General features: G+C 33.6%; 1 protein-coding gene across 1 annotated transcript in view; it reads right to left on the bottom strand.

The window, feature by feature from the left end:
* The window catches only part of LOC143248203 (semaphorin-2A-like), a 57807-nt gene extending 34327 nt beyond the window's left edge, over window positions 1-23480 (bottom strand). The window contains exons 1-5 of the mRNA XM_076496636.1: window positions 23465-23480; window positions 16026-16188; window positions 15170-15173; window positions 12100-12162; window positions 4728-4835 (exon numbers count right to left, since the gene is read on the bottom strand). Of these exons, the coding sequence (XP_076352751.1) occupies window positions 4728-4835; window positions 12100-12162; window positions 15170-15173; window positions 16026-16188; window positions 23465-23480 (354 nt within the window). The remainder of the gene's footprint in view (window positions 1-4727; window positions 4836-12099; window positions 12163-15169; window positions 15174-16025; window positions 16189-23464) is intronic.
* Window positions 23481-25215: the final 1735 nt, after the last annotated feature.

Genomic DNA, 25215 nt, shown 5'->3' with positions numbered 1-25215 from the left:
TTACAATGTTTGTGAAGGAATGATATTACCCATCCCTACAACCATGTTTACAATGTTTTTGAAAAAATGGTATTACTTATCCCTACAACCATATTTACAATGTTTTTGAGGGAATGATATTACCCATCTTTACTACCATGTTTACAATGTTTTTGAGAAAATAATATTACCCATCCCTACGACCACGTTTACAATGTTTTTGAGGGAGTAATATTACCCAACCCTTCAACCATGTTTGTGAAGTAATGATATTACCCATCCCTACTACCATGTTTACAATGTTTTTTCAAAGAATGATATTACCCATCCCTACAACCAGGTTTACAAAGTTTTTAAGGAAATGATATTACCCATCCTTACTACCATGTTTTGAGGGAATGATATTACCCACCCCTACTACCATGTTTACAATGTTCTGAAGAAATGATATTATCCATCCCTGTTACCATGTTTACAATTTTTTTCAAAGAATATTATCCATCCCTACGACAATGTTTACAATGTTTTTGACGGAATGATATTACCCATCCCTACTACCATGTTTACAAAGTTCTGAAGAAATGATATTACCCATCCCTATTACTATGTTTTTAAGGAAGTGATATTACCCATCCCTACGACCATGTTTACAATATTTTTGAAGGGATGATGTTACCCATCCCTACTACCTTGTTTACAATGTTTTTGAGGGAGTGATATTACCCATCTTTACTACCATGTTTACAATGTCTTTGAGAAAATAATACTACCCATCCCTTTTACCATGTTTACAATGTTTTTAAACAAGTGATATTACCCATCCCAACTACCATGTTTACAATGTCTTGAGAAAATAATACTACCCATCCCTTTTACCATATTTACAATGTTTTTCAGAAAATAATATTACCCGTCCCAACTACCATGTTTACAATGTTTTTCAAAGAATGATATTATCCATCCCCTACGACCATGTTTACAATGTTTTTGAGGGAGTGATATGACCCATGTCTACTACAATGTTTACAATGTTTTTCAAAGAATGATATTACCCATCCCTACGACCATGTTCACAATATTTGTGAAGTAATGATATTACCCATCCCTACTACCATGTTTACAATGATTTTCAAAGAATGATATTACCCATCCCTTCCACCATGTGTACAATGTTTTTGAGAAAATAATATTACCCATCCCTACGACTAAGTTTACAATGTTTTTGAAGTAATGATATTACCCACCCCTACAACCATGTTCACAATGTTTGTGAAGTAATGATATTACCCATCCCTGTTACCATGTTTACAATGTTCTGAAGAAATGATATTACCCATCCCTGTTACCATGTTTACAATGTTTTTTAAAGAATGATATTATCCATCCCTACGACAATGTTTACAATGTTTTTGACGGAATGATATTACCCATCCCTACTACCATGTTTACAGTGTTCTGAAGAAATGATATTACCCATCCCTGTTACTATGTTTACAATGTTTTTTAACGAAGTGATATTACCCATCCCTACGACCATGTTTACAATCTTTTTGAAGGAATGATATTACCCATCCCTACTACTTTGTTTAAAATGTTTTTGAGGGAGTGATATTACCCATCCCAACTACCATGTTTACAATGTTTTTGAAAAAATGGTATTACTTATCCCTACAACCATGTTTACAATGTTTTTGAGGGAATGATATTACCCATCTTTACTACCATGTTTACAATGTCTTTGAGAAAATAATACTACCCATCCCTTTTACCATGTTTACAATGTTTTTAAGAGTAAAATATTACCCATCCCAACTACCATATTTACAATGTTTTTCAGAAAATAATATTACACGTCCCAACTACCATGTTTTTGAAAAATGATACTACCCACCCCTACTACCATGTTTACAATGTTTTTGAGAAAATAATATTACCCATCCAAACTACCATGTTTACAATGTTTTTCAAAGAATGATATTATCCATCCCTACGACCATATTTACAATGTTTTAGAGGGAGTGATATGACCCATGCCTACTACCATGTTTACAATGTTTTTCAAAGAATGATATTATCCATCCCTACGACCATGTTTACAATGTTATTGAGGAAGTGATATCACCCATCCCAACTACCATGTTTACAATGTTCTGAAGAAATGATATTACCCATCCCTGTTACCATTTTTACAAAAATTTTTTAAGGAAGTGATATTACCCATCCCAACTACCATGTTTACAATGTTTTTGAAAAAAATAATATTACCCATCCCTACGACCACGTTTACTATGTTCTGAAGAAATGATATTACCCATCCCTGTTACCATGTTTACAATATTTTTTTAAGGAAGTTATATTACCCATCCCAACTACCATGTTTACAATGTTTTTGAGAAAATATTATTACCCATCCCTACGACCAGGTTTACAAAGTTTTTAAGCGAATGATATTACCCATCCTTACTACCATGTTTTGAAAGAATGATATTACCCATCCCTACTACCATGTTTACAATGTTCTGAAGAAATGATATTACCCATCCCTGTTACTATGTTTACAATGTTTTTTAAGGAAGTGATAGTACCCATCCCTGTTACTATGTTTACAATGTTTTTAAGGAAGTGATATTACCCATCCCTACGACCATGTTTACAATAATTTTGAAGGAATGATATTACCCATCCCTACTACCTTGTTTACAATGTTTTTGAGGGAGTGATATTACCCATCCCAACTACCATGTTTACAATGTTTTTCAAAGAATGATATTATCCATCCCTGTTACCATGTTTACAATGTTTTTGAGGGATTGATATTACCCATCCCTACAACCAGGTTTACAAAGTTTTTAAGGGAATGATATTACCCATCCTTACTACCATGTTTTGAGGGAATGATATTACCCACCCCTACTACCATGTTTACAATGTTCTGAAGAAATGATATTACCCATCCCTGTTACCATGTTTACAATGTTTTTGAGAAAATAATATTACCCATCCCTACGACCACGTTTACAATGTTTTTGAAGGAATGATATTACCCATCCCTGTTACCATGTTAACAATGTTTTTGAGGGAGTGATATTACCCATCCCAACGACCATGTTTACAATATTTTTGAAGGAATGATATTACCCATCCCTACTACCTTCTTTACAATGTTTTTGAGGGAGTGATATTACCCACCCCTACTACCATGTTTACAATGTTTTTGAGAAAATATTACCCATCCCTACGACCATGTTTACAATGTTTTGGAAAAAAATGGTATTACCCATTGCTACAACCATGTTTACAATATTTTTGAGGGAATGATATTACCCATCCCTACTACCATGTTTACAATGTTTTTCAGGGATTGATATTACCCATCCCTACTACCATGTTTTCAATGTCTTTGAGAAAATAATACTACCCATCCCTGTTACCATGTTTACAATGTTTTTTAAGGAAGTGATATTACCCATCCCAACTACCATGTTTACAATGTTTTTGAGAAAATAATATTACCCATCCCTACGACCATGATTACAATGTTTTTGAAGGAATGATATTACCCATCCCTACTACCATGTTTACAATGTTTTTGAGAAAATAATATTACCCATCCCAACTATCATGTTTACAATGTTTTTCAAAGAATGATATTATCCATCCTTACGACCATGTTTACAATGTTTTTGAGGGAGTGATATGACCCATGTCTACTACCATGTTTACAATGTTTTTCAAAGAATGATATTATCCATCCCTACGACCATGTTTACAATGTTCTGAAGAAATGATATTACCCATCCCTGTTACCATGTTTACAATGTTTTTTTAAGGAAGTGATATTACCCATCCCAACTACCATGTTTACAATGTTTTTGAGAAAATAATATTACCCATCCCTACGACCATGTTTACAATGTTGTGAAGGAATGATATTAACCATCCCTACTACCATGTTTATAATGTTTTTGAAGGAATGATATTACCCATCCCTACTACCATGTTTACAATGTTTTTGAAGGAATGATATTACCCATCCCTACGACCATGTTTACAATGTTGTGAAGGAATGATATTACCCATCCCTACTACCATGTTTACACTGTTTTTGAAGAAATGATATTACCCTTCCCTACGACCATGTTTACAATGTTTTTGAGGGAGTGATATTACCCATCCCTACTTCCATGTTTTTAAAGGAATGATATTATCCTTCCCTACTACCATGTTTACAATGTTGTGAAGGAATGATATTACCCATCCCTATTACCATGTTTACAATGTTTTTAAAGGAATGATATGTATCCATCCCTACTACCATGTTTACAACATTTTTGAGGAAGTAATATTACCCATCCCTACTACCATGTTTACAATGTTTTTGAAGGAATGATATTACCCATCCCTACATTTACTTTCTTTCTTGAAAAGTTTTTTTGTTTTTAATGTTTCATTTCACTTGGACGTGTAAATAATTTATTGAAATATACTGATATTTGCTAAAAAGAAATGCATAGGATTTTCCACATAATGGTTCAATGTTCCTATTAAAAGATAATAATAATAATAATAATAGAGAATTCTTTGAGTCTTACAAACCTTTAAAGCTACTCAAAAGTGACTTTTTATAATATGACAAAATAGCAAACAAAATTAAATGTTTTTTTCCAAAAATTATTACTTTTCTTTTAATACAGAATTATCATTATTTTCCATAATAATAATATTACTAAGTTTCTGAGATAACTTACATGAATAATCCAGTCTTTAGGGTTGTGAGCATTTGTCCCACACACATATAACTTATTTCCTTCTCCTATTGGCTGAATAACTCTGATGTGATTTCTACAGTCATAGTGCTGTTCCAAAAAATATTTAAACTGAAATACTAAACATCAGTTTCCATGATATGCTATTTGCATGCCTATCATGTTGTTTATTTAACCTAGTAAAATCATTTCTACAAAATGTACGTGTACATACTTTGATCAAATAGTTTAACAAATATTTATTTTATGAATATTTGTTTGAAATAGTGATACACCTCTTTATATCCATAATATTAATTCATAACATGTTCATCTAACAATGAGTTCATGTTGGAGAGAATCATCAGAATTTTCTTAGCAAATAATGACAGAATGATTAGTTAAACCACGAGTCAAGATAGTTCATCACAATTCAGTCCATAAACTGAAAGTTAACCTAAATTTAAAATGTATTTCCAATAATACTTACCTCCCCTCACATCCAAAGCTACTTCTGAACTACTAAGGTTTATTGCTATTCAATCATTGGTCTAATTTTCCTTGCTTGTTCCAATATTTTATATCTCACTTCATTGCTTGTTTCATGACACTTGCCACCTTCATCAGTGTGCCCTCTATCCTATCCTGGTACTGTATACAACCACCTAATTCTGATAATGTTATCACTTTTTCAAAGCTCACTCAATCTCATTCTCTAACACTGGCTCGTAATGAGGACGACCAATGAGAGTGTGTGAAAATAGGCAAGTACTGGAAAAACAAGTTTCATTTAAGAAGATGTTAACTTTCAAAACACACTTACCTCGACCCACACTTACAGCTAGAATCCTACACTGATAAGATGGAGGGACAGTGAGGGCATTATCCATACCAAGAGCATCTGCATACATCATGGATGTGTCAACAGAAGATAGACACCCAAGTAAGGGAACTGCATTACATCCAGAAAATGCATGTTTTCTCTCAGAAGATAAGTCATGTACTGTGAGTGGAATTTTACAAGTTGTTATTACTGCTGGTCAAGACCCCAATCAGATAACTGAAGTTCCACTATTTGAGACTGAAGTTATAAGGCTATGGTTTCTATAACCCACAGTGATAGCTATGCCAATATGACAACACACTCTCTCTCTCTATATGTGTGTGTGTATCCTCTTCCATGAAATATGTACTAAACAAATATTGATCAACAAGAAGGGCCATAGTCAGCCTAATTAGATAAACAAGCATCAATCCTGAACCACTATTGTAAGTAGGTTCCCACACAGATTAGTACCTATCCTACCAACATCTGGGAAAAAAATAAAATTCTGGGACTCAGAAAGGAGAGCTCACAACTTTGCCCTCTTCTCCAAGAGTTGAGGAATTCACTCCAACTTCTGGAAAAAAAGCCTCTGCTCACCATTGCAATGACTTGAAAGCATGTGTGGTAAGGACTTCGTAGCTCCACTAGTAGAATCTGAGAATTAATGCCCATTAGGGATTGCTGAGGAACACTGCTCTGGAAACATGGCAATAAGTGAACTAAATTCTTTAAGTTGTTAAAAGCAAATCAGCTCCACTTCATTGAATCGAATGATTGGCAAGGACAGGTAGGATTTTTTTATGCTTTACTCATGATAGTCCATGAGTGGTGATCCAGTATAATAGAGTAATACCAACCAGTCAGCCTCTAGGTGGCTTTATGGAACCATTCATTCCTACATAGCCTGCCTCAACCTGTACTAAGTATATTGAATTAGTAGTTTCCAGTGTAGAATTGATTTGATAAAAGCACAATGTGATTCTGTGAAAACGATGCAAGAAACAATGAAAATACTCACCTTACTGTAAAATCAAGTGGGAGTGCTTAATATCGCAATAGGAGATAGACGAAAACCATTATATCAAGATATTGCCAAATCATCCAAATAATATGAGACTAAAGTAAAGTGGGAGGTCCATGTACCAATCTACAGAATGTCCTCCAGTGAGCAACATAGCTGGACTGATAAGGACATAGAAATGTGACAAATCTTATTAAACATGACTTACAGAAGATTTCTTGCCTTAAAAAAAAAAAGTCCAGAATAACAAGTTATCTAGTGTCTCTGAATGTATTAATGTGGGCAACAAAACCTTCAAGATCCTCAATGAACATAAAAAATAATGATCAGTAAATAGGATTCATCCTATTCCCTGTCTTACAGTGTCCTTGGTAAGAATAACTGGTTTGGAGACACAAAGAGAATGATAAATTAGTCTGTAGACAAACCATTCCAACTAGTGCCATCTGTATATTATCAGCAACGAATATAAACCATCAGGTAAAGATGATACATGGCACATGAGAATTAGGTCACAAACAGGTGTTGAGAAAGGACATGTAATGTAACCTTAATGTACCAGTAGTTAGGTAGTTGGAATGGTCATTTGGAACCTAGGACCCAAAGCAACTTCAAAAATCTGGAGAGTACTGGGGACTCAAATGATATCGAAAGAGTGTCAAGTTATAGTTAAAAAGACAACCTTATACAGGGCAATTGAGGAAGATGCAAAAACCCTTGCCAAAGAACAAAGTAAAAGAAAAAGAGTAATTGTTGGCACTTCTGATCAAAGTAGGTTCAACTTTCTCTAAATACACTGCTGCCGATATGCGTGTCATTTATGTCAAGAAATGTCCATCATAAGACTAAGACAGATACACAGCAGCCTTAGAAATTAAACCTTGATGCTGTGCAAAACACTACATAACTTTTACGTCTGTAGCTTGTACTTCTAGATACTCAGATGTACCATGCCAAATCACAGCTGCCTCCACAGAGATGTTCTAAGAAGAAGCAGACATCCTGAAAGTATCGCAGAAGTAGAAAGCAGAGTATAGCTGCCAATCCGATTCTGTCAACAAGTCCAGAAAATGAGTTGGAAAAATTATTTTTAGTACCTTGGGTAACATATGGATTGGAGGGAAGACCCAGAGATGTAATCCTTTCCCATTCTGACAGAATACATCCACTACCAAAGCTCAATGAGCAGATGTTGGAAACCAAATTACAAATAATTGGGTATTCCAAAGAGAGACCAGCCCACCAACCAGAGTTGTAAAACGAGAGCAACTCCAACAGAACCTTGTGATGCAGCATCTATTCTGCTGAGAGAATCTATTTGGGTTGGGACACAATTGATCTGCTAATGCAGTAATCACCAATAAAACATGGTAAGCGAGTATGGTGATATGATAGGAGTGGTCCTAATAAAGGGGTCCAAGATATGAAAACAAAAACTATAGATGCCTCCTGACAATTGTTCACTTCATAAGTCCAAATAATGAGATATTGACTTTTGAAAAGCAAGAAAGACTGAAACATTGTATAAGAAAGCCTAGTCATCTGACGGTTGGTACATGCAAGCCATCTCTGAAGCAAGGCATTCCCGAACAGGTGAAACTCTGGACAAGGTGGCAGTAAAAGAACCCATATCTTTGTAGTATTGAAATTTAACAATCCCTCAAAAGATTGAAGAATAATTCTGACTAAAGAACCTGAGAAATCCAATGAATCAATTTTTTATAATCCTTTGGTCACATAAAGACCAATAGGATCTCTTGTGCTCTTGTTCCAAAGGCATGAAGGATTTGAGTGATGCTCACATATTCTCAGAAGAGAAATAACCATCCATTCAGTGGGAAAGGGAGAAGCAAGTAAGCATCAGGCGTCCTGTTCCATAGCATGAGGCTGAGTGGCTAAGCTCAACTGAGAAATGTGATAAAAAATGAATAAACATCCAGACCAATGACATACTGAATTGAAGCAAGAATAGATGCCTCAGACCTGAGAATAATGTTTGCCTTTGTTATTCCTAAAAGTAGAATAAGGATGTAATGTAATAGCAATAAAAAATGTGAAATGAATGACTAATCCTGACTCAAAGAAATGCACTGTTTCCTCGATCTACGATTAAAGTGAGCACATGTCTGACATTTCTTGAAGCCAAGCTCCCATGGACCCTGAAAGCATACAATAACATAATGGATGTAGACAAAAATCTATTCTGGGTGCTAATGTACAAAGGGGTTGATGTCAGGAATTCAAGACCCACAAACAGGAGCAGAACTATGACCCCCTGTGAGATTCAATGAACTTTAAAATGCCAATGAAAACAGGGATGAATGTATAAGCTGACAAATGAACCAATGTGCATGCAACAATAGTTTCACCTCATTTTAATAAATATGATGATCCTCCGAGTCTTTCAACAAAGTGATGTGAAAAGAAAAAAACAAAACATTGAATTTTAGAGTTGTAAATATGTAGACTTATACTGGTCCATCACGAATGATTGATATATTTAGGCTAACTACAAACTCTACCTTAGAAACCTAAAATTCAAGGAGCAGATGTATTAGTTGAAAGTTGTATTTTGCTTCCTCCTGATGGTGATAGGCTAAATTACAGAGTTCTGACAACCTTGTCAGATAAGGAATAACTGTCCCTTTATGTAAGTGAGAAGTAAACCTCCCTGCATGAACTACAATGTTCATGGATGGAGAGAAAAGTAAGATGCAAGTTCATAAACAACTCTCAATGAACCAAGTAAAGAAAACAAATCAAAAGCAGCTTATCCAAAGTTGTTTTTTATGTCATTTAAAGACTGAGTTAATTACCATTGACTTTAAAATATTTGGTCAGGTAAATTCATTTTGTTAAAGCAAATCAACACTGGGTTATCTGCTGTGTCTACTATAGGGAATCGAACCCCAGATTCCAGTTCTGCAAGTCTGTTAACTCACTACTGTCCCATAATGGAATTGAGAACCCAACAGACTAAACGTTGGTGCAGGATAAAGTGAATCTAAATTCCCTATAGAATGTCTAAAATGATCCTCAATTTCAGCCTCAGAGACCCCCTGGAGGAACACCATGGAACTGTGATGTTTCCATCTCACTAAGATCACTGACAGTCTCAACTAAGGATTGTGAGATGTATTTAGGCTTTAATTGGGCTGGCCAAAGTATAAATCATGACCAGTCTTAAGCAGGAGAATTGTATTTTCTCAATATTATCTAGATATGTAGCACTCATACCAATTGCTGACAGTACATAACAGAAAAGTTCAAACTATGGTGGAACATATAGGGATGAAGCTGTTAATTTTTTATTTTCTTCTGCAACATTAGTAGATCTGATTATCACCATATTAATGTGGTATAAAGGTGAGTTTTCTGTCAAAGGTTAATCTCAGAGATAGAAGTTCCCACAAAAGGTGATGATGATGGTTTGTCCTCATAAGTATATCTATTGATAAGTATCCACCCTCACTTAGGTAGATTTAATGACCAATCATGCAACTCTGCAGTATTTATTAACCATGCTAAGGGCTGGTTGCATCATGCTCTTATTATAGCTTTACCAAGACATATGCCATATACCAGAAGGTAGTCAACAAAGGTTAATCTATGGCATCTGATCTGTCTGTCAAAGTAAGCTAAATATGTGGTGTAGATGTTGAAAGGTCCTAGAGAAAATAGTGATAATTCAGGTATACCAATGTAGTAATAATTTGGGTATACCAATGTAGTGATAATTCGGGTATACCAATGTAGTGATAATTCGGGTATACCAATGTAGTGATAATTCGGGTATACCAATGTAGTGATAATTCAGGTATACCAATGTAGTGATAATTCGGGTATACCAATGTAGTGATAATTCGGGTATACCAATGTAGTGATAATTCAGGTATACCATTGATTGCCAACTTTCTTGCTTCCCAATGCAAGTTCTGGAAGTTAGTGCAACTATGAAATATCTCACACTGTTACTGATTCTGAGTATCTCTCAACAAGAGCAGACAGCTGTATTCAATTGTAGGTTTTTCCAGATCTAAAGCTACTATCAAAGTGATCTGATCAGCTTAAAGTCTTCCCATGTATCATTTGTGAAATATAGTTGTAGTTTACCATGTTCACACTGGTTAATGTACATATACACGATGGACTTACTGAGGTTTTCATCTCTATGGAAGGTACCATCATCCTCAAAGTGTTTAAGCAAGAGTACAAAACAAACAAAAACATGAAAAATAAGGTTTATATAAGCTTCTTTAGTGACTCAAGGAGATAAATCAGTGAAATATAGCACAGTGTTTCTTAGAACAGCCTTAAAATACACTAGTTGTTTACAATGGCAAATTTCAAGGCAGTCAATAATGAGAGAGAGAAATACATACATTATAATCTAAATATTTTTTATTGTTTGTTCTACAGGAATTAAGTTGGTTGAGTAGCACAAACAAGTGAAACCAACCATACATTTCAGAGATAAATAACCCTCTATTCTTGGCACTGTTAGAAACTGAAAAAAGTATTACTCAGGTTGGGAGGGGAGAGAAAATGGTTATTCTTAAGGAGAGGACCAAGTAGGGCAGAAGGAGGTTTTTGGGGTGTTGTGGTGGTACAAAATTCATAAAAGTATTTTTAAATATCAAAATCCAGACTTATATTGTGAAGAGTTAACTGCTTAAAAAACTGTAGGTACACAATTAAATAATTAACAATATTGACAGTTAAAGTCAGAAATGCAAATGCTGTGGGTTTTTAGAAAAGTCACAAATAATTTGATAGACAAGCTACTTCTGTAAGAAAGCTGATAAAATGTTTCTTAAAACTACATGGTAAATGTTAATAAAGTAAAACAATATTAAAAAAATATTAGGAAAAATACTATACGATAGCAAGAAGTTATCAACTTATAAATATTAGAAAATTTTATGACCTTCAAGTTATAAATATATTGACAGGATCTTGGTTGTACAAATATTGTAAAAACAATGAACACAAGTTTTCTTCTTAAAAATGACAATTATCTCTTTATCAGACACAACAAAGATCTGATTAAGAACTAGTTTTAAGCCCACAAGTAGTTCAAGTGATTCTAATTTTTAAAGAATATCCTTGATAATTTGTGAAACTTAATACACAATGTGTTACTGTAATTAATCTATTAGATAAAGTAATTCATTTAAATATATTTATTAAGTCTCGTTTTAAAACTGAAAAAGTTTCAAAGTTTAAAGTTTTAATAATTATTTTGTTCTAAACTCGTTTTTATGGGTTTTTTGTTAACATATCAATGTTACAAGAAACAATTTGATAAGACAATTATGTTTACAACATTAAGCATACTATAAAATAACACTAGTATAAAAAAATCCATATCGTGCCTACACACAAATACTAATAAAAATTGTATGTAATTCTTTAAACATAATCATGGTTAAATTAAAAAAGAAACTACTGTACAAAACTAAGTAAGCTAATGAAGAAAAGTAAACTATATATATATATTGAATACATTTTCTAAAAATATAACTTACTTCAGATTTGCCTTTCGATACACAGTGTGAAACACTTGTCGGTGGTAAAGTTAAGGAGTCAGCCTAAAACATATCACAAAGAACATAAATAACTCAACAGCAAAAACCTGTCGAAATCACGAAACTAATAATAAAAACAACTTTTCTTTTTTGTACATTTATCATGGAAAAATATTATGAAGAAAAAATACCAAAGGAAAAAAAGAAACAAACAGGAAATTTGCTATTTATTCAAATCCATTTTCTTTGGTACAAGAAATCAATTATCCAATTTCCTAACAATTGAAACTTCCAACTTTGGGCTTAATAAGAAATTTCTGTAATATACATGATTCTTTACATAAAGTAATTTATAACATAATAAAAGCTAAGATCTAATAGTTTATTTCGTTAGATATGAAAATGAACGATTCAAATTTATAAATTAGTTTACATGTTTATCAGGTTGTACACTTTATACTACTGAACATCCGACATCCTAGGATATACATGAAATACGATACTGATGTCATCTAGCATGTGTAACAGAAAACACCGTAAATCAACCTAAAGTACAGAATTTTATGTAATGAAACATTTTAGTGTAGCAGAAGACATTACAGATTTAGGAATTTATTCAAAGTTGCACATTGTTAAAAACAAAGTTTTCAACAAAATGTTTACTGTTAACACTAAAGGAAAAAGTAGAACTGGCCTGGAAACGTCAGTAAGAAGCAACCATTTTTACCTATACATTTCGATATTAGGTACATCAATATAAGTAAAGTTTAAGTGACGTAAGAAGCGCTACTCTACAGTACTGATAAAAAAAATTAATATTGTAGGGAAAACCTTTTATTAATGAAATATTTAAAAAGTCGGTCTAATTTCAAAAACATGAAGCACATGAAATAAAGATTTTACATTAATTAAATTTCTTAATAACACATCGTAGGCAGCGGCTGTACTGTTAGAACTGATTTTAAAAATATGCCGTTTTTTTTAAACCTTTTGGCCAGAATATAATGTATGCTACAGAAAAAGGTTTGTTTGTTTGTTTTTAATAATTACTGATATAAATAATTTTCAACAAGTTTACTTCACCTTTTAAAAGAACGACATACTATCTAACGATTTCTACATTTTCAAACCTTTGTTAAAACATTAACACATTCAATTAAACAAAATTCTAACATTACATTAAAGTTGTTAAAATATATTCGAACAGAGATAAACTTTGAAACGTTTTATCAATTTTATTTTTTCCAAAGTTCACAACATGAATAATTACACAGTTTTAAAGAAAACTGCCACATTCTTGATGTCTTATGAAAATCGCATGTCACATTACGCATTAACTGCTCTATGTTTCGCTACGAAAAATTATTCCCAAGCACACTGAAAACAGAAGTATCGCATTACAGAAAACGAAATTTTAAGGACGGTTGGCACATGGGACAAATACACTAGACACGTTTAATCTTTACTATCAACAGGAGGGCATTTCAACGTCTTACTGAAGGTAAGAGCCAAGAGGACCTCATTTAAGTGGATCTAAAGTTTCTCAGAGTTAGATCATCACGTTTCCAAATACTATTTATCTTTTCAGAATAATTTGATTCAGCTGTATTTCATTCTGCACTGAAATTCGTCTGTACATACAACGCAGCATTTATTTTACTTTACTATACACAGAGGCATACGACAACATTAATTTGATTACAGTACTATCTACTATACTTTGGTGCAGAAATGTGAAAGGGTTTGCGCTTCACATACTAAAGATAAGAAAAAGTAACTTTCACAAAATTAGGAAAATATCAAAGCTTCTAATAGTAATTAATTCTATTTCTTTCACGTATTCATTACAAAAAATCGTGAAGAGTTTACATTATAAATGTAATTAAGTTTCACTGAGTTTATAATGTTTATAAACTGTGTAAAAATGTCCGAGCTTGGTCACGAGAGCTCACTCACGTCACTTGAAATTTCAAACAATTTAATATTAATATTATTAATAAAGAGTTTACATTATAAATGTAATTAAGTTTCACCGAGTTTATAAATGTTTATAAACTGTGTCAAAATGTCCGAGCTTGGTCACGAGAGCTCACTCACGTCACTTGAAATTTCAAACAATTTAATATTAATATTATTAATAACCTGTTTCACAAATAAATTAAATAAATAATTATTTATGTCCTATGTTTAGTTCACACAGTCATGGATGTTGTCCCATTACATCCCAGTACTGGATACAGCAGATGCAGTGTGGTTCAAACACATAATTCATTGTTGCTTTTCTCATTAGTTCTTAAAATTATAAATAAAACTTGACGTCTATATTTAAAAATAATAGATCTATTTATCAAACATACAAGGTTGTTCTTCATGAAGCTATAACACTAATGAAATATTTAATCTTTGTTCATGATTTTGAAATTTATAAAAAAAAAATAAACCTAAAATATATGTAATTCTTTCTAAGCTTGTCCAAGCAAAAACAGGATATTCTAAAGCAACGTATTTATAACGGCTATAAGTAACTGTTAAAGGCTTTGTACAGGCCCAGCATGGCCAGGTGGTTAAGGCACTCGACTCGTAATTCGAGGGACGCGGGTTCAAATCCCCGTTACACAAAACATGCTCGCCCCTTCAACCGTAGATGCGTTATAATGTTTCGGTCAATCCCACTATTCGTTGGTAAAAGCGTAGCCCAAGAGATAACAGTGAGTGGTGATGACTAGCTGCCTTCACTCTAGTCTTACACTGCTAAATTAGGGACAACTAGTGCAGATAGCCCTCGAGTACCTTTGCGCGAAATTCATAACAAACAAACAAAAGTCGTCGTACTAACCATAAAAAAACTAAGTTGTCCTAAGATAAAGTACATAATGACTACGAGAAAACTAAGGGATGCCCTAAACTTAAGAGTACGTAATAAATAAAATATACCTAAACATTTCTATAAAGTAAAACGTATAAACTCACTACAAGCAAAACAGAAGTTGTTGTAAAGCGTGTATAATGACTATAAGTAAGTTATGTTTTTCTCTAATCAAATGTGTATTGAGAACTTAAGGAGACTCACGAAGCTGTTGTAATGTAAAGAATGAGTTAACTACAACAAAACTTTTTATATATAAAATGAAGTGTATATACATATATAATTACTTTACGAAGGCCACTGGTTGTTCTACAGTAAAAACTAATGTGGGAGGGGGTTCTTCAGGACGTATGGACCAATGTCTTGACCTCGCAGTCCATTCTTCTACTGACGATAGTGAACACTGTGATGGCCCTGATTAGGAATTATTACTCTGTTGCACAATTTACGAAGGGGTTTAAAACCGGTACAGTTTACCCCCCCTCCTACCCTTATTTGCTTTCAAAAGTCAATCAACACTGATTTAAATGTGCGCTGACGACGGCTTAAGATCTGTTTGAGCAGATTAAAAGACAAGATGTTCAAGAGAAATGACTGTGAATAGCACTTCATGAATTTTTATTTGTAATTACATATCGAAAAAAAATAATTGGTATGTCGGCCGTGTAATTCGGTGATTTGTCTTAACGGTGCAGCAGCATCTCATTAGCATTCAACAATCTTCAGAGAGATGGTAATTCCGTGCCGTATAGAGGCCAGCAGGGTCCAAGTATGGATTCTCATCAGCTGCCCATAGGTTTAAACTTATCATTGACGTTCTGCACGTGCAGTATATCCGTTTGAAACATTTTCGCGACACGCCCTGTGCCATTTTTGAAATGACGCCTCACCCGCAAGATGATAATAAATTACTTGAGCTTTTGACAAGTTTTATCAAAGCACAAACATCTATTTGTTATTGGCCAGGCAGTAAAGCTTTTCGACAATGTTTCTTCCGTCCAGTTATATACTTTAGAAAAACATTCTAAATACGACTCTTAATTCGCTTTTCTAGACTCACTCCGTGTGAATTATCTTGTTTAGAGTTCCAAGAGAGGTCCCCACTTTCATTTGACCACTGTGGTTCTTGGTTACTTCCGTTGACAAGGAATAAACTATCTCCATTAACAACTGTATAGTACCAGGCATAATTGAATTATCTATTGACCTCCCTGGTTCACGTCCTAAAGGGGACAAGAAAAAAAATTACTTGTGCTCATTACTTCATGAGTGCCTTTGTTTTACGCCTTCACGTAAAACGTTCTTTCATAGGTTACACATTTCGACTGAGTTCGGCAACAATCAGTCTGTAGACTTTAAAAATTACAATATTTATGTTTTAAAACTTTCATATGGTTAAACTTAAATATTTTATGTTTTTCTGGTAAAATAATACACAAACCTAATACGATGTATTTCTTTGTTCAGATGACCAATATTTGTTTCATTAATTTTATTTGTTGGTTTTTACATGGGTTTTTACTAATAGGATTGTTGATAAAGGTCGTAACTTATACAGTTGAGGCCCATACTCCATTACCAAGCCAACACTAGTAGCAATATCAAGTTGTTGTGTTTTTTTTTTATACCGGAATTTCTCCCTCCCCCCTCTAGTGCTTTCGCGCATGTTTTTATAATCCTAAAATGCGAGTTTTTTTTTCTTATACGAAAGCCACATAGGGTTATCTGCTATGTCTATCTAGGAGAATCGAACCCTTGATTTTAGCATTGTAATTTCGAAGGCGTACCGCTGACCTACGGGGGAAATAATCGCGAAGTAGGAACCTTGGCGTCAAAAAGTCTTGCTGTGTAACAATCCCGGATGGTACCAGCTTGAGCTACGAACTACTTGTATTCACCAACAGCCAATTTTAACTGGAAAAGTTTTTTGATGATTGTGACAGGTACCTGGTGGATATACACAAATATAGTTTTGGTTTTACTTCATCACGTAGGGACTCTGAGAAATAGACAGTTAACTGTTTACCGTCAATAACGTACTTAATTGCGTTTATGTTTCTAACATGCTATCAAGTTCAACATAATTAAAAGTGTTTTGCTCCTGATTTTCGTTTGTATTCAATGTCCAATGCATCACGTTGCAGTGTCCAACAGTAGTCAGCAAGCATTGACGAATTCCAGTTGCCCTGATATCGTTTTCCCATTGCAGCAATGTCCTGGTGAAAACTGAAGATTTCGATGAAATGGTAGGCGATGGGCAAATTTGGATGTGATTTTCGTGATCAGCCCCCAATAATGTATAAGGATTGTTTTTGGTTGTTTTTGAATTTCGCACAAAGCTACTCGAGGGCTATCTGCGCTAGCCGTCCCTAATTTAGCAGTGTAAGACGAGAGGGAAGGCAGCTAGTCATCACCACCCACCGCCAACTCTTGGGCTACTCTTTTACCAAAGAATAGTGGAATTGACCTTCACATTATAACGCCCCCACGGCTGAAAGGGCGAGCATGTTTGGCGCGACGGGGATGCGAACCCGAGACCCTCAGATTACGAGTCGCATGCCTTAACACGCTTGGCCATGCCGGGCCATCTATGAAGAACACCCAACAGTGTTCAAGAAGCAAAAACTTTGTTGTGCAACCAGTAACCGAGTGTATATCATACAACATATAATCAGTAACGGAGTGCATATCATACAACATATAACCAGTAACCGAGTGTATATCATACAACATATAACCAGTAACCGAGTGTATATCATACAACATATAACCAGTAACCGTGTATATCATACAACATATAACCAGTAACGGAGTGTATATCATACAACATATAACCAGTAACCGAGTGTATATCATACAACATATAACCAGTAACCGAGTGTATATCATACAACATATAACCAGTAACCGAGTGTATATCATACAACATATAACCAGCAATCGAGTGTATATCATACAACATATAACCAGTAACCGAGTGTATATCATACAACATATAACCAGTAACCGTGTATATCATACAACATATAACCAGTAACCGACTGTATATCATACAACATAAAACCAGTAACCGAGTGTATATCATACAACATATAACCAGTAACCGAGTGTATATCATACAACATATAACCAGTAACCGTGTACATCATACAACATATAACCAGTAACCGAGTGTATATCATACAACATATAACCAGTAACCGAGTGTATATCATACAACATATAACCAGTAACCGAGTGTATATCATACAACATATAACCAGTAACCGTGTATATCATACAACATATAACCAGTAACCGAGTGTATATCATACAACATATAACCAGTAACCGAGTGTATATCATACAACATATAACCAGTAACCGAGTGTATATCATACAACATATAACCAGTAACCAAGTGTATATCATACAACATATAACCAATAACCGAGTGTATATCATACAACATATAACCAGTAACCGAGTGTATATCATACAACATATAACCAGTAACCGTGTATATCATACAACATATAACCAGTAACCGAGTGTATATCATACAACATATAACCAGTAACCGAGTGTATATCATACAACATATAACCAGTAATCGTGTGTATATCATACAACGTATAACCAGTAACCGTGTAGATCACACAAAATATAACCAGTAACCGTGTATATCATACAACATATAACCAGTAACCAAGTGTATATCATACAACATATAACCAGTAACCAAGTGTATATCATACAACATATAACCAGTAACCGAAAGTGTATATCATACAAAATATAACCAGTAACCGAGTGTATATCATACAAAATATAACCAGTAACCGAGTGTATATCATACAAAATATAACCAGTAACCGAGTGTATATCATACAACATATAACCAGTAACCGAGTGTATATCATACAACATATAACCAGTAACCGAGTGTATATCATACAACATATAACCAGTAACCGAGTGTATATCATACAACATATAACCAGTAACCGAGTGTATATCATACAACATATAACCAGTAACCGAATGTATATCATACAACATATAACCAGTAACCGAGTGTATATCATACAACATATAACCAGTAACCGTGTATATCATACAACATATAACCAGTAACCAAGTGTATATCATACAACATATAACCAGTAACCAAGTGTATATCATACAACATATAACCAGTAATCGTGTGTATATCATACAACGTATAACCAGTAACCGAGTGTATATCATACAACATATAACCAGTAACCGTGTACATCATACAACATATAACCAGTAACCGAGTGTATATCATACAACATATAACCAGTAACCGAGTGTATATCATACAACATATAACCAGTAACCGAGTGTATATCATACAACATATAACCAGTAACCGTGTATATCATACAACATATAACCAGTAACCGAGTGTATATCATACAACATATAACCAGTAACCGAGTGTATATCATACAACATATAACCAGTAACCGAGTGTATATCATACAACATATAACCAGTAACCGAGTGTATATCATACAACATATAACCAGTAACCGAGTGTATATCATACAACATATAACCAGTAACCGAGTGTATATCATACAACATATAACCAGTAACCGAGTGTATATCATACAACATATAACCAGTAACCGTGTATATCATACAACATATAACCAGTAACCAAGTGTATATCATACAACATATAACCAGTAACCAAGTGTATATCATACAACATATAACCAGTAACCAAGTGTATATCATACAACATATAACCAGTAACCGAGTGTATATCATACAACATATAACCAGTAACCGAGTGTATATCATACAACATATAACCAGTAACCGAGTGTATATCATACAACATATAACCAGTAACCAAGTGTATATCATACAACATATAACCAATAACCGAGTGTATATCATACAACATATAACCAGTAACCGAGTGTATATCATACAACATATAACCAGTAACCGTGTATATCATACAACATATAACCAGTAACCGAGTGTATATCATACAACATATAACCAGTAACCGGGTGTATATCATACAACATATAACCAGTAATCGTGTGTATATCATACAACGTATAACCAGTAACCGTGTAGATCACACAAAATATAACCAGTAACCGTGTATATCATACAACATATAACCAGTAACCAAGTGTATATCATACAACATATAACCAGTAACCAAGTGTATATCATACAACATATAACCAGTAACCGAGTGTATATCATACAAAATATAACCAGTAACCGAGTGTATATCATACAAAATATAACCAGTAACCGAGTGTATATCATACAAAATATAACCAGTAACCGAGTGTATATCATACAACATATAACCAGTAACCGAGTGTATATCATACAACATATAACCAGTAACCGAGTGTATATCATACAACATATAACCAGTAACCGAGTGTATATCATACAACATATAACCAGTAACCGAGTGTATATCATACAACATATAACCAGTAACCGAATGTATATCATACAACATATAACCAGTAACCGAGTGTATATCATACAACATATAACCAGTAACCGTGTATATCATACAACATATAACCAGTAACCAAGTGTATATCATACAACATATAACCAGTAACCAAGTGTATATCATACAACATATAACCAGTAATCGTGTGTATATCATACAACGTATAACCAGTAACCGAAAGTGTATATCATACAACATATAACCAGTAACCGTGTACATCATACAACATATAACCAGTAACCGAGTGTATATCATACAACATATAACCAGTAACCGAGTGTATATCATACAACATATAACCAGTAACCGAGTGTATATCATACAACATATAACCAGTAACCGTGTATATCATACAACATATAACCAGTAACCGAGTGTATATCATACAACATATAACCAGTAACCGAGTGTATATCATACAACATATAACCAGTAACCGAGTGTATATCATACAACATATAACCAGTAACCGAGTGTATATCATACAACATATAACCAGTAACCGAGTGTATATCATACAACATATAACCAGTAACCGAGTGTATATCATACAACATATAACCAGTAACCGAGTGTATATCATACAACATATAACCAGTAACCGTGTATATCATACAACATATAACCAGTAACCAAGTGTATATCATACAACATATAACCAGTAACCAAGTGTATATCATACAACATATAACCAGTAACCAAGTGTATATCATACAACATATAACCAGTAACCAAGTGTATATCATACAACATATAACCAGTAACCGAGTGTATATCATACAACATATAACCAGTAACCGTGTATATCATACAACATATAACCAGTAACCGAGTGTATATCATACAACATATAACCAGTAACCGAGTGTATATCATACAACATATAACCAGCAATCCAGTGTATATCATACAACATATAACCAGTAACCGAGTGTATATCATACAAAATATAACCAGTAACCGAGTGTATATCATACAAAATATAACCAGTAACCGAGTGTATATCATACAACATATAACCAGTAACCGAGTGTATATCATACAACATATAACCAGTAACCGAGTGTATATCATACAACATATAACCAGTAACCGAGTGTATATCATACAACATATAACCAGTAACCGAGTGTATATCATACAACATATAACCAGTAACGGAGTGTATATCATACAACATATAACCAGTAACCGAGTGTATATCATACAACATATAACCAGTAACCGAGTGTATATCATACAACATATAACCAGTAACCAAGTGTATATCATACAACATATAACCAGTAACGGAGTGTATATCATACAACATATAACCAGTAACGGAGTGTATATCATACAACATATAACCAGTAACCGAGTGTATATCATACAACATATAACCAGTAACCGAGTGTATATCATACAACATATAACCAGCAATCGAATGTATATCATACAACATATAACCAGTAACCGAGTGTATATCATACAACATATAACCAGTAACCGTGTATATCATACAACATATAACCAGTAACCAAGTGTATATCATACAACATATAACCAGTATCCGACTGTATATCATACAACATATAACCAGTAACCGAGTGTATATCATACAACATATAACCAGTAACCAAGTGTATATCATACAACATATAACCAGCAATCGAGTGTATATCATACAACATATAACCAGTAACCAAGTGTATATCATACAACATATAACCAGCAATCGAGTGTATATCATACAACATATAACCAGTAACCAAGTATATATCATACAACATATAACCAGTAACCAGGTGTATATCATACAACATATAACCAGTAACCAGGTGTATATCATACAACATATAACCAGTAACCAAGTGTATACCATACAACATATAACCAGTAACCAGGTGTATATCATACAACATATAACCAGTAACCAAGTGTATACCATACAACATATAACCAGTAACCGAGTGTATATCAAGATTTATTTCTTTTACATATTTTAGAAACACAAATTATACTCACTTTTCCCTTGCAGCAAACACTTATATAAAATAGGGGAAGAATATATCGCTGAAAGTAGAACACTTTAGGTAAACAGTATTTTTTTTCTATCGACCAGAAAACAAATAAAATATTTTATTAATAACTAATGTGTATTCCAAAAGTATCGACAATCATATGGCATCTGAAGAACAAAAAGGCGAGCTTACCTCCGGCAATACTTTATTATATCTATTAATTATGCGTGTTGGTTAAAAAATATAATCGTGTAATAATATCCACAAAACAGGCTAATAAACGTGGAACCAGTTAACATCCGTTAGAGGACGCTCCAGCTCGTGACCTACAAATGTAGTTAATAAAACACTGCAGAAACAAAACTTGTATTGTCTCTTAATTACAGCGAAGCAGCAATGACAACAGAACAATAGTTTTCTGTGTTGTTTTCTCTGAACTTCAAAAAAATAAAATAAAACGCTTCTCGCATATTTGTTTACTTTAGACACCTATATACGGAATAAAACGAAGCTTTGTTCTATCATATAGATAGGACTACAATTTGTTTGTTTTGGAGCAAAGCCACATCCTTGCGTAAACAAATTCAAGAGGGAGAACTGCGTTAAAAACAGCAAATCCAAACTTTTGAGTAATTATTTTTGTTTGTTATAACTGCGGCAAGTAGGACCCACATTGCGGTGGGGATACACCATCTACCAGTATTAACCTCCATTCGCCAGTCTTACATAAAGAAATTAAATAAAGCAAAGAAATAAAAATATAAATTAAAATAACATATTCAAAAATAAAAATTAGAAGAGCGAGATGTGGGTGTTCAAACCCACAATGTCCTACATCTGTACCACCTTTAATTGCCTGAAGGAAGGCAGTTGTAGGAAGGCGACTGCTCTCGAAAGTAAAGAGAAAAAAATCAAAAGAAAAAATATATAAGAAATAAAAATGAGGTATTACCATTTGAGGGTAAGTAAATGATATGAACTTACCTCTTGAGGTTGGCATTCTTGCCCCAATTATGGTAGAATGACACTAATTTGGAGCTCATTAAACGATTTATACTAGTATAAAAGGTCCCAACCACTTATCTAAATTATCTAGTATAACTCCCAACCACCATTCATTAAGTCTACTTTAACTACCAATTTTCATAATCTAAACAAGCCTTAAAATGTAGCAAGGTGTTCATCCGCATAAAGTAGTGCACAGTTATTAATTGATCTTATTCACAACTAAAAACAATTAAAAATTAGTAAAATTTATTTAATTTTTATTTCTTTACATTTATTACAAATTGTTTTAATAATTGTATTTAAAGTTTCTTTATTAAATCCATTAACTATTAATTTCTGTATTAGTATTTCAGCATTACTAATAAAATATTAAGAAGAGATAAGTTTGTTTTTTGTTTTGTTTTGAAATTTCGCGCAAAACTACTCGAGGGCTATCTGCGCTAGCCGTCCCTAATTTAGCAGTGAAAGACTAGAGGGAAGGCAGCTAGTCATCACCACCCACCGCCAACTCTTGGGCTACTCTTTTACTAACGAATAGTGGAATTGACCGTCACATTATAACACTCCCATGGCTGAAAGGGCGAGTATGTTTGGTGTGATGGGGATTCGAACCCGCGACTCTCAGATTACGAGTTGAATGCCTTATCCACCTGAATACCTGAATATACCAAGCCTTTAAACTTTGGAACATTAAGATAGTTTATACCACACCAAAACGTGTTAAAAACACTGTACGTTTTTGCACATTAACGATATTTAGTGAGGATGTTTCAATTTTTATAGTATCACAGGGCACTCTAGTGTACTTAGTAGTATGAGTTATGAACTACAATACCATATTTATCATGTTTACTATAGCTTTCAGTACGTCACGAGGGCTGGCGTGAGGTCTTTCTGTTTAACGGGTTTGAGATATGATAAAACAAAGAAATAAAAACTTCAAAATAATCGGTACAGTACCAAATGTTACGTACCATAGAATGGAAGTTGTGCAAGACAAATTGTCCATGTATCTTCATTAACAATAATAAAAGTGGTTACAGCACCATCTGTCGGCATTGGAAGAAAACATAGCAAGTGATATGTTTGCGTGGAGGTTCAAAGCTAAAAACATTAAGGATACTTGAGAAATTGAGTATAGAAGCAGTAAAATCAAACAAGTACAGTTTGTATTACGGCAGCAACATTATGAAAAAGTTGATATGTAGGCGTAAAGAAGAACTTAATCTTCCAGTTAACAGACGCTTGAAACTGACGTCAACATATACATATGCTAATAGAATCATCTAATTATTTGCATTATACAGAGTAGATCGTCAGCAAAAAGAACATACTTTATATTAATGTATTTATATATACGATAAATAACAACCTAGAGAAACAAGCATTTTTCTATAATTAATTTCTTTTTATTTCACAGAAGTTTTTAATCACGTAAATATATCTATAATACACATTTACAAAGTATCATCTAATAACAATCTACGTGTATAATAGTTTCAGGCATTACTTACTAAATTAGTATGCACGACAACGGCACAGTGACATCGCATTATGACATGTAAGGACATTTAAAAACGTCAGTCATGTATTTTCCATAAAAAGTATATCCCATCTGAACCATTACAATACTTTCAGAAGCTTTCAAAATAACTGAAACAACTGGATGACCTTTAATGTATTATAGTCAGTAACTAGCAAATGCCTAAATATACGCCAAAGCATTA

The sequence above is a fragment of the Tachypleus tridentatus genome, chromosome 4 (assembly GCF_004210375.1).
Source record: "Tachypleus tridentatus isolate NWPU-2018 chromosome 4, ASM421037v1, whole genome shotgun sequence".
In the NCBI taxonomy this organism is placed as follows: Eukaryota; Metazoa; Arthropoda; class Merostomata; order Xiphosura; family Limulidae; genus Tachypleus; species Tachypleus tridentatus.
Note: the sequence above shows the minus strand (reverse complement) of the source record. Positions and strands in the feature narration are given on the sequence as shown.